This window comes from Suncus etruscus, chromosome 4 (assembly GCF_024139225.1).
Source record: "Suncus etruscus isolate mSunEtr1 chromosome 4, mSunEtr1.pri.cur, whole genome shotgun sequence".
Classification (NCBI taxonomy): domain Eukaryota; kingdom Metazoa; phylum Chordata; class Mammalia; order Eulipotyphla; family Soricidae; genus Suncus; species Suncus etruscus.
The window spans coordinates 10,647,874-10,659,965 of NC_064851.1; the positions used below are offsets into that span (position 1 = coordinate 10,647,874).

The 12,092-nt window shown below is 50.5% G+C and overlaps 1 protein-coding gene across 1 annotated transcript in view; it reads left to right on the plus strand.

Annotated features, from left to right (window-relative positions):
- Positions 1-9,535: 9,535 nt before the first annotated feature.
- Positions 9,536-12,092, plus strand: part of TEAD4 (TEA domain transcription factor 4) — an 82,169-nt gene continuing 79,612 nt past the window's right edge. The window contains 1 exon segment of the mRNA XM_049772480.1: positions 9,536-9,642. Coding sequence (XP_049628437.1) covers positions 9,536-9,642 — 107 coding nt within the window.

Genomic DNA, 12,092 nt, shown 5'->3' on the forward strand with positions numbered 1-12,092 from the left:
TCCGGCCCACCCAGGGCCCTTTTAGTAGCACTTTCTGTCTTCATACCTTCATACACACACACCACACACACACACACACACACACCACACACCACACACTGGCAGGCCTGCCCTTGTTTTACTAATGCTTTAGAAAATCCAGCTCTCATTTTTTTGTGTGCATATGTTTTGGGTCCACACCTGGAGATGCCCAGAGGTTACTCCTGGCCTTGTACTCAGGAATTATTTCTGGTGGTGCTCAGGGGACCAATAAGGGATGCGGGGGACAGAACCTGGGTCAGCCATGTGCAAGGCAAATGCTCTCCTGCTGTACCTATTCTTTTTTTTTTTTTTTTTTTTTTTTTTGTGGGTTTTTGGGTCACACCCGGCAGTGCTCAGGGTTATTCCTGGCTTCACGCTCAGAAATTGCTCCTGGCAGGCACGGGGTACCATATGGGACACCGGGATTCGAACTGATGACCTCTGCATGAAAGGCAAACACCTTACCTCCATGCCATCTCTCCGGCCCCCCTGCTGTACTATTTCATCGGGCTCTCTAGTTCCATCTTTATTTTGTACTTGGCATTTCCTTTTCACTGGTAAGTTTGGATAAGCTGTAGTGACCTCCACAGCAGTAGTGTAGTATCAAGTAATGCTGGTCTGCCTGATCTACTATTCAGCACAACTCATTGTTCTTTAGTGTTTGTTTGTTTTTGTTTTTAGTTTTGTAGTTTGTTTATTTTTTGTTTTGGGGCCACAACCTGGCAGCGCTCAGGGGTTACTCGTAGCTATGTGCTCAGGGAAATTGTCCTGGCAGGCTCAGGGGACCATATGGGATGCTGGAATTCAAACCACCATCCTTCTGCATGCAAAGGCAAACGCTCTATCTCCATGCCATCTCTTCGGGCCCCCTTTTTTTGTTTTTGTTTTTTTTTTTCAAGCCACACCCAGTGATGCTCAGGGGTTTTCTCCTGGCTTTGTGATCAGAAATCGCTCTGGCTTGGGGGACCATATGGGACGCCGGGATAGAACCTAGGCTAGTTCATCCTAGGCTAGCACAACACAAGGCAGACACCTTACGGCTCACGCCACCAACTCTGGCCCCATAACTCATTGTTCTAACCAGAGCCTAGAGCGAAATGAGGGAAATTACTTAATATGTACAGAGACTCCAAGTAGATTCCCTTGGAACTGAATGTCCATGTAGCCATTGGGAAGGAAAGGGATTGATTTATGATGAGCTAAAAGGATGGTCCCGTTAAGTAGGGTACTCAGATACTTAACCAACTTAAGAGATTATCTCTCTGGGGCCGGAGAGATAGCATGAAGGTAGAGCATTTGCTTGCAATGCAGAAGGATGGTGGTTCGAATCTGGCATCCCATATGGTCCCCTGAGCCTGCCCGGAGTGATTTTTGAGCTTAGAGCCAGGAGTAACCCCTGAGTGCTGCTGGGTGTGACCCAAAAAACCAAAAAAAAGAAAAAAAAGAGATTCTTTCGTTGTGTACTAGGTTGGAAGGCATGTTTTTGCAGAGGCCACTAATGAGTCAACAGTGATGTGACATTAAGAAAAAAGAGTGGAGATTCAGGAAGCCAAAAGGGCAACTAAAATGTCACAATCAGCTGACACAGTCCATAGCCTTAGCACCTCAACAAGATCCTGGGGGAACCTACACAGAGGAAGAACATCCTGGGCTTCAGCCAGAAGATATGAAGAAAAATGGATGCAGCCAGAGCAATAGGACAGTGGGGAGAACACTTGCCTTGCACAGGGCCCTGCCTAGGTTTGATCCCTGACAACTTTATATGGCCCCTCCTACCCCAAAGCCTTCCGGGAGTGATCGCTGAGTGGTAGAGCTGGGAATAAAACCTGCTGGATGTGGAAAAAATTTTAAAAAAGAAGGATGGAGTAACGGAGAATAATATTCAACATTTATGCCAGTATCTCCACGCAATCCCAATCAAGTAGCTTCTGTCATTTCAAGAGACAGGAACTTCAACTCCTCAAACATTTCAGTTTTAACTGGAAAAGGATCATCTAAGACTTTAGAATGGAGAGAAGTCAAGAATCGTTGAAATCTACGAGGCTGGGAAGATTGTACAGTGTGAAGGGCACTTGCCCTTGCATGCAGCAGATCCAGATTGGATACTTGACTTTCCCCAGATGGTCCCCTGGCTCCTGCCTAGGAGGGATCCCTGAGTACAGATCAAGAGTAAATCCAGGGAGCTGGAGAGATAGCATGGAGGTAGAGTGTTTGCCTTGCGTGCAGGAAGGTTGGTGGTTTGAATTCCGGCATCTCATATAGTTCCCTGATCCTGACAGGAGCGATTTCTGAGTGTAGAGTCAGGAGTAACCCCCTGAGTGCAGCCGGGTGTGACTCAAAAAACCAAAACCAAAAAAAAAAAAAGGGCCCTGGAGAGATAGCACAGCGGTGTTTGCTTTGCAAGCAGCCGATCTAGGACCAAAGGTGGTTGGTTTGAATCCCCGGTGTCCCATATGGTCCCCTGTGCCTGCCAGGAGCTATTTCTGAGCAGACAGCCAGGAGTAACCCCTGAGCACCGCTGGGTGTGGCCCAAAAACAAAAAAAAAAAAAAAAAAAGTCTTTAAAAAAAAAAGAGTAAACCCAGAGCACTGTGGGTGTGACCAAACAAAACAAAAATACAAAGTGTTGTGAAATCTGCTCAACACCCCCCACCCCCTGCCTCTCAAATGACTCAGTGGTACACATATCCTGGAGACCATGACACATATCCTGGAAAAGAACTGCCCAAGTAGATTTTACCCAATTACCTACACAAGGTGCTTTTGAATTTCACCCAGTACTGTTCTTATAGTCACTGCATGCTGAGGACTAGAATCGGTCCCCCCAGTCCCCCATGGAGAGGACCTGGACCCCATTTACTGAAACTGTTCAATAAACTTGAACTTCTGGGGCCAGAGAGATAGCACAAAGGTAAGGCATTGCCTTGCACGCGGGCCAACTGGGGACAGACCCTGATTGGATTCCCAGCATCACCACATGGTCCCCCAGCCTGCCAGGAGTGATTTCTTTTTTTTCTTTTTTTTTTTTTTTGGTTTTTCGGGCCACACCCTTTTGATGCTCAGGGGTACTCCTGGCCTAAGCACTCAGAAATTGCCCCTTGGCTTGGGGGACCATATGGGACACCCGGGAGATCAAACCGCAGTCCTTCCTTGGCTAGTGCTTGCAAGGCAAGACACCTTACCTCTAGCGCACACCTCGCCGGCCAGGAGTGATTTCTGAGCACAGAGCTAGACTAACTCCTGAGCGCAGGGCTGGGTGTGTCCCAAAGCCAAAATAAATAAATAAATAAATAAATTTTAACTTTCTTTTTTTTTTTTTTTGGTTTTTGGTTTTTGGTTTTTGGGCCCACACCCCAGCGGTGCTCAGGGTTACTCCTGGCTGTCTGCTCAGAAATAGCTCCTGGCAGGCACGGGGGACCATATGGGACCACCGGATTCGAACCAACCACTTAGGTCCTGGATCGGCTGCTTGCAAGGCAAACACCGCTGTGCTATCTCTCCGGGCCCTAAACTTTAACTTCTTTTTTTTTTTTTTTTCTGGTTTTTGGGCCACACCCGTTTGACGCTCAGGGTTACTCCTGGCTATGTGCCTCAGAAATCGCCCCTGGCTTGGGGGAACCATATGGGACGCCCGGGGGATCGAACCGCATGTCCGTTTCCCTTGGCTAGCGCTTGTAAGGCAGGCACCTTACCTCCAGCGCCACCCGCCCGGGCCCCTAAACTTTAACTTCTTAAGCATCTAGGTTTTGTGTGCAAATCTTTCAAGAACTCCTGAGCTCAGGAACAAATCCCCTTTTGGGGGTAACAGGGCTTCCTAACTTATAAACTTTCTAGATGAGATAGTGCTACATGCTAGCACTGTCCTCATGGTGTCCCTTATCCTTTGGGCCCCCCTTATCTCATTCTACTCAGAGAGTTAATCATTTTGGGTTTCTCCTCCTGGTTATTCTTCATGCAAAACAAAACGTATGTTTAATTTCCTACCCAGTATACCTGAGAAGATTATATACTCAAGCTCTTGCTTTCTTTGCTTACTCTTTCCTGGAGGAATTCCCACAGCAGAAATTGCATTTCCTTCTTCACACTTATTCTTGCTCCACAGTGCACATGGGCATAGTTTGCACAGTAAGAAATCAGACCAGGGGCCCGGAGAGATAGCACAACGGTGTTTGCCTTGCAAGCAGCTGATCCAGGACCAAAGGTGGTTGGTTCGAATCCCGGTGTCCCATATGGTCCCCCGTTGCCTGCCAGGGGCTAGTTCTGAGGCAGAACAGCCAGAGTAACCCCTGAGCACCACCGGGTGTGAGGCCCAAAAACCAAAAAAAAAAAAAAAAAAAAAAGAAAAAGAAAAAAAAAAAGAAAAAGAAATCAGACCAGGGGAACGAGAGTGACAGCATAGTGGGTAGAATGTTTGCCTAGCATGTGGCCGATCAGGGTTCAATCCCTGGCATCCCATATAGTCCCCCGAGTCTGCCAGGAGTGATTTCTGAGTGCAGAAAAAATAGGAGTAACCTCTGAGCATTGCTGGCTGTGGTCCAAAAACCAAAAGAAAAAAGAAAGAAGAAGAAGCTATCAGACTAGGGGCGCCGGGAGTGGCCCCCCCAAAAAAGATTGTTTTCAAGTCTGCTAGAAATTTTGTCTTGCCTGCCTCTCAATCTACTGAATCCGAAACCCTCATCACCAAAATTCCCTTATACCTCCTTTGCTTTGGAATTTCCTATTTCATCCCTGAGGTGTGAATGGAGCCCAGGGCCTCATGCCCATGAACGCCTCTGCTGTGATCACTAAGCCAGTTCGCACCTATCCCAAGGTTGTGGGAATTTGTATCTCCATGAATGGAACCTTCTGTTGTATGACCATTAAAATTTTAGAGAAATTACTCCTGATGGTGCTTGGGGGACCATATTGTGGTGTTGTGGATAAGACCTAGATCTGGTGCAGGCGAAGCAAGTAACTTACTTTCTGTCTGAATCTCACCAGTCTTTTTGTTGGTGGCAATAGGCACTAAATTTAACAGCATGCAAGACTGTTGCTCTTTTCTACCTGGCCCACTTACCTAGACTCTCTCTGTCTCCTACCACACCAGTTTACATGATTTTCCTTCAAATCTCCCACATGCATTGGCCCCCAGGCCTTTGGTGAGGTGTCCTGTCTTTCCTCTACCCTTCATCAACAAGATCAAAGTCACTTGGCAGGAAAGAGGCTTCAAAGCACCTAATGAATACTTTGTACTCGGGGTTCAGTTCCAGACGCTGCATGATTCCCCAAACACTGCAGGAGCCCCCCCCACCTTGTTCCAGGCACAGAACTATGTCCCTGTGACCAAACCCAACCGAAACCAAAACCCAACTAAAAGCGGCCTTGGTGCCAGAGAGACAATACAGCAGGTAAGCCTGGGCAATGTGGCTGACCCATATTTGATCCCCACACACCCATATGGTTCCCAGGAACACCTCCAGGGAATAATTTCTGAGTGCAGAGGCAGAAGTCAGCAATGAGAAATGCTGGGTTGGTTCCCCAAACCAAACCAAAGCAACCCCCCCCCCCCCCTAAAAAAATCCAACAACCGGGGCCGGTAGCAAGAGCAGAGTGTATGTGTTTGCCTTGCATGCAACTGACCTGGGACAGACCCGGGTTTGATCCCCAGCACTCCCTAAGGTACCCTGAGCTGCTAGGAGCTATTTCTGAGCGCAGAGGCAGGAGTAACCCCTTGGGTGGTGCTGGGTGTGGCCCCAAAACAAAAACAAAGAAAAGCAACTAAGAAACCAGAGAGATAGTAGCATAGGAGGTGAGACATTTGACATGCATGTGATTGTGACTGGCTCCTTTTGGATCCCTGGCAGCGAATATGGTCCTCTACAACCGCCTGGGTTCACCCCCTGAAGCACAGCACTAAAATAGCCCAGAGCATCACTGGGTGTGGCCCTACTCCTCCCCCCCAACCCCCCAAACCCAATGATCAAACGTCACCGCAGTAACTTGGATTCCAGTTTCTTTCCTTGGGTTTCCCCCTGGAAACTTTGGGTAACTGTCTCTGGTGGGCGGGACTGAGCTTGTAGATAGATGCAAATTAACAAGACACTCAGCCCTTGCTTCTCTCTAAAGCCCAGATTCTAATCCCCTGTCCTATAGATTGCTCCACCAAGCACAGCCAGGTTCAGGTCCTGAGCAGAGTGCCCACAAGTTGTTCGCTAAATACTAAGGGTGTGTTTCCAAACAAAACAAAAACAAAAAACAAAACCGAAAACAAACGACAATCCATGAACTTGCAGTTACAAAGTCCCTACAATGAAACTACCACTCCTACAATTTCAACACCCATCTTTTCATCAATGTACATTTCCTGCCACTAATGTCCCTAGTTTCCCCTCCTGTCCCTACCCCTAGTCTACCTCTGTTGCCTTCCTTCCCTCCTTCCTTCTTCCTTTCCTTCCTTCCTTCCCTCCTTCCTTCCTTCCTTCCCTCCTTCCTTCCTCCCCTTTCCTTCCTTCCCTTCCTTCCTTCCCACCTTCCTTCCTTCCTTTTCTTTCCTTCCTTCCTTCCTTTCCTTTCCTTCCTTCCCACCTTCTTCCTTCCTTTCCCTTCCTTCATTTCTTTCCTTCCTTCTTTCCTTCCTTCCCCTTCCTTCCTTCTCCCTTCCCTTCCCTCCCTTCCTTTCCTCTTTCCTCCCTTCCTTTCCTTCCTTTCCTTCCTTCCTTCCTTCCTTCCTTCCTTCCTTCCTTCCTTCCTTCTTCCTTCCTCCTTCCTTCCATCCCTCCCTCCCTTCCTTCCTTCCTTCCTTCCTTCCTTCCTTTCCTTCCTTCCTTCCTTCCTTCCTTCCTTCCTCTCAGCACCCGATTCTTGGTCTAAAATTGATCCTTTCCCCATTATCATTGTCACAATAGTTCCTTCTCTGTCCTAACTGCACTTCACCCCTACGTCCCCATATGGCAAGCTTCCTACCATGGAGTCTCCTGACCCTTGTTTCTAGTGTCTTTGGGTATTTTTCTCATACCTATGTATTTTTTATATTCTATTATCTGTCCCTATCTCCCTGATGCATCTCACTCAGGATGGTACTCTCCATGTCCGTTCCATGTATAAGTTAAATTACATGACTTCATTTTTCCTAACAGAAGAGGATTCTGTGTGTAGATTTACAATAGTTTTTTGTTTTATTTTTTTTATTTTTGGGCCACATCTGGCTGTGCTCAGGGTTTATTACTCAGGCAGGCTCAGGAGACCATATCGGGGATTGAACCCTGCTCAGCTGCATGCAAGGCAAGCACCCTATCCTCTCTGCTATCACCTCAGTCCCTTGTACCATAGTTTCTTTAGCCACTATCTGTTCTCAGGCACTTGGGTTGTTTCCCAGAATTTGGCCCTTGTAACTAGCTCTGCAATGACAGAGGAGTGCAGATGCCTTTTCTGCCTTGTGTTTTCTGCCACACCAACCCTAGACAATCAAGACCGTTGTCACATTTTAGGACCTTCAGCCCCTCCATCTGTTGCGTGTGCGTTTACTGACCTCTATTGCAATTTCATCCCCCCCTCCTGTGTCAGGTGTGACACAGCCTGATGTGACTCATAATTTAACAAGTATTACCAGAAATTATATATCCAAATGAGATCTGCTTCCTTTTAAGGTGTTACCGCATGTGACCTGGGTATTTGGTCCCCGATATCAAATGCATTAGAGGCCATATTGCAGTGCGTAAGGCACTTGCTTTGCACACAGCTGACCAGGATCCAACCCCCGTGGCTCTCCATATGGTCCCCCCCCCATGCCCACCAGGTTCATCCCTGAGCACAGAAGTCACCTTGAGCATCGCCTGGTGTGTCCTCCCCGCAAAATAATAATAACTAATAATAATATAAATAATAGCAATAATAATATTAGAGTACTGCCTAGGGGAAGCACATTGCTAACTCCTGTGGTGGCAAAAGCCTGGACACGTATAGTAATTTCCTTTTCTACTCCCCTCAACATCATCAGCGCTGCAGCTTTCTTTCATTTAATTAAAAGGCATAGGCACGACTACCCCCAGCTCCAACTAGTGCTGAGCGAAAAGATAAGATAAATCTGCCTGTCTTCAAGGAAGTTTCGGTTTGGTCAAGGAGATAAGATATAAACAGTCACAGATATGCAAGGTTCAGTGATAAGGCCTCACTGAGGGTGGGTTTGATTTGGGGGGGAGTAATCGAAAGTCCTTGCCTTGCAGCTTTCCAAGAAAGTGGGTGAGGATGGAGGACTCAGGAACGATTTTAAGCCAGAGCGCTCTGAAGTCTGGCAAACAGGAATGCGTCCATGGAGAAACTTGCCCATTGGGGGGGGTCCCAATTTGGGGGCCTCTGCCTCTGAGGTCCCTCTTCCATGCCAGCCACTCTAGGAGTGGTGGGGCTCTGAACTCCCAGCCTTAGGAGTTCCTCGGCCATCGATGGCCACCTTGTGTCCCTTTGGGCGCACAGCCTAATAGAGATATGTGGTGGGTGAACCCTGGGGTTTTTTTTTTGGGGGGGGGGGCCGGTGTCCCCATGATCCGGTTCCTCCTAGGTGGTTCCCAGGAGCTATAGTGTTCCTTTGGGTGGAATCTCTCCGGAAAGGGACCCTTCCTGCCTTGCGCGCCCACCCTTTCCCCTTCCCGGGCCATTGTGGGGGGGGGGGACTCACTGCGAGGCCAGGGTGCAAAAAGCCGTGCTTGCAATGGGTCCCACATCCTCCAATGCTGAATCCCTACTGAACCCCTCTCTCTTGCATCCCACACCCCCTAGCTGGGCTCAACAACCTCTGGATTAGGAGCTGGGCTTGGCACCAAGAGTTTGGAAAAAGAAAGGAACTGGGCGAGCTTGGAGTGGACGGACGCCCAAAGATCAAAGGCACAGACGGCCCAGGAGGAGTGTGGGGGTTGTCCAGGCAAGAAAGGGAGGTCCCGGGCCCGCCCCCCTCCAGCTCAGTCTCCTCCCTCCCCAGGCCCCTTGGCAGGGCCGGGCCGGGCTAGGCCCGCCCCTCCTGCCGGCGTCCACCCTCAGCTGCGCGCTGCTCCAGCGCTCCAGCCCTCATTCCGCGCATTCCAGCCTCGCTCCTTCCAAAACTCCCCGGCCTGGGGTGGCTGAGACCCCCGCAGCACCCCAACAGCACTCCCGCAGCCCCACCAAGCGCCCCGTCAGCCCCGCAGGTGAGTGGCACCCGCCGTGCGCCCCTGGGGGAACCCGCGGACCCCGCGCCACCGCTGTTCCCTGCGCGCAATCCACCCGACGCCCACCGCGAACTCGGGTGTCCCCCGCCGCGCCCCCGCTAGCTCCCTTCCTCCGGGGGTTGGTTGACTCACCGCTCCAGGAATAGGAGTCCTCCTCCGGTGTTGGCCCATTCGCGGAAAGGCTCCTCCCTCCCCTCCGCGCGCCCCGTGGAAACTCCCGAGAAGCCGGTGGCCTTGGAGAGGTAGGCCCCCCAAAACGTCTTGCGCTCCCGCCCTTCCATCCAGCCCCTGGAGGAACCCAGTCGGTTCGTGAACCCTATCTCCCCACTTTGTCCCCCGATGCGCATCGCCCGTCTCCCCGGATTTCTGGCTCTTGGAGAGGACCCCCCACCCGAGGTGTGCGCCCTCGTGTCCTCCCTTCTCTCTCCCCTGGCACCTCAGGACCGGTAAGGCTGTATGCTGGGGACACCCAGATTTTTTTGCGCCAGTCCAAGGGCGGGCCTCAGTCTCTCCTAGCCGCAGGGCCGCACTTGGAAAGTGGGTGCGTGGACTCCCCCCCGAGCTGAGGGGGACCCCCTGTCTTGGAGGTGATGAGGGGAGTTCCCCCTCTGCTGCTGCTGGAAAGGACAGGAGACAAACTCGACTTTCACGAAGGGGTGAGAACCCCAGAGCAGGGCGAAATTTTTAGCAGAGCTGCTGCAAGTGGGGGAAAAAAAATCAAGGACCTGGATGATGATGGGCAAAGGGACCGGCTCCCCGCTCTTCGGAGAAGCGTTTTGGGTCCCTGTCCAGGGCCTAGGGGGGTCTTGGGAAAGCTCAGCTAAAAACTGTCCCCTCCCGGGGCACTTGAGGATCGAGGATTTGAATTTCTGCAAAATTCTGGGAGTGATGTGAGAAGCCAGGATAAAACTTCCCCAACCCAGAGCGCACGGACCTAGCTGGCCTCTGTGCGCGCACCTGTTGGAAGGAGTTTCCAGCCTGTCCCAGAGGGGTTCGGCAGAGTTGCCAGGGTACCCACGGGGCTGTTCCGGTCGCCTTCCCCTTTGGGTGTCTCTGCTCCCAGATGACTGCTGGAGACTTCGGTAGGTGGAGGTTTGCTATTTCCACTTGGGGGACAGAGTGCTGTCTTTCTGAGGGTGAGTGTCTGGGCCCATGTGAAATGGTTTGGCTGGTGGGGCTTGCAGAGATTTCAGCGCCCACTGTGCTTTCCTCAGGTCCACGTTCAGGTGATCCCCCCTCTAGGCTCTAGGTAGGAGTGGGTATGCGGGTCTCCAGGCCTGGACAGGGCAGAGCAGGAAAGATGATGATCACACTAGTCTCAGCGAGCAGCTGTCTGTCGTGGAGAGGTGGGGAGTGTGTGTTTGTTCGGACCCTGTTAGTTTCCAGAAAAGTTAAGCATTCTCTGCTCCCGACCCCCTTTCACCTGAAAAATGTGTTTGTGATCCGAGTGTATGGGTACCATCAAAGAGATGTGCAAATCATGTATTTATTGGTCATACAAAAATCAACATTTACTGATCGTGAATTCCAAGGAAATGGATGAGAAAACAAAAATTGCCTCTGGTAGGGGTTGGGTCCCTCTCCGGCAGCGCTCCAGGTTTACTCCTGGCTCTGTGCTCGGGGGATTATTCCTGGGGTGTGGGGGGGACCTTATGGGAAAGCAAATAGATGGAGTTGACATCATGCTAGAGGGAGACACCCTACCTGCTGTCCTATCACTTCCGCCCCTGAAAACAAATTTTTCAAACTTTCCATAATCCTTACATTTGGTGATGTGACCCCAAATGCGACTCGAAGCCCACAGTTGATAAAGATCAGTGCCACCCTAGCAGTGGTTGGGGCAGGCATCTTGGTGCCCAGCAGGAGGCAACACAGCCCACTGATGTCGTGGACTATTTGGGGGAGGTTTATCTTTGGCTCCCCACCCTGTCCCCTTCTCTGCTTTCTCTGAGGTTTCCAGTAGGAAACGTTTTAGAGGGGTGAATTAGGGAGCGAGTCCCCCCCCCCACGTAATGGGCAGGGCCTTAGCACAGGAAGGTAGGGGGTGAGGCACAGCCCGACATGCCCCCAGAACTTTACCCCCATGAATAGTGGGGTGTGCTGGTCCAAAAATTTGGGGCTTGGAGAAAGGAAGCAACAAGTCACTTTTCTGGAAAGGAAGACTTTAACTGCATCCCCATATCTCTAGACCAGTGGGTCTCAAATAGTGGGGGGCCCTGGGGGGGGCGCGAGGCTCTGTAAAATGAGGGCACGTTTTGACCTCGGCAAACACTGTCACTAACAAGCTAAGCCCCGTGTTTATGTCTCTTTATGTCTCTGGAGCTAAGAATTGCTGTGTCCTGCTTCCAACCCCGCTTCGAAAAGCTATGCACTGCAAAACGTGCTCATGGTAGCCATTCATCCAGACATCACTCTGATGAAAAAAATCAGCTCAAATTATTTTACATATTTTTGTTTTGCAGGTTAAAGTTTTTTTTTAATAAAGATACTATTTACAGTTGCATGAGGGGACATGAAAAATGTTTTCTTCTTCCTAGGGGGATATGACAGAAAATAATTGAGAAGCACTGTTCTAGATGCACGTGTTCTGTCATGGGTGATACTCAGCAGCTGAGGGGGAGTCGGTCTCCCTCTTTTCCTCCCTCCCTCCCTTCCTCCCTCCTTCCCCCCTCCCCTTTCTCTTTTTCTTCCTCCCTCCCTTTTTCTCCCTCCCATCCCCTCCCTCCCCCCTCCTCCTCCCTCCCTCCCTCTCCTTCCCTTCCTTCCTTCCTTCCTTCCTTCCTTCTTCCTTCCTTCCTTCCTTCCTTCCTTCCATTCCTTCCTTCCTTCCTCTCCTTCCTTCCTTCCTTCCTTCCCTTCCTCCTCCCTTGCCTCCCTCCCTCCCTCCCTCTCTCCC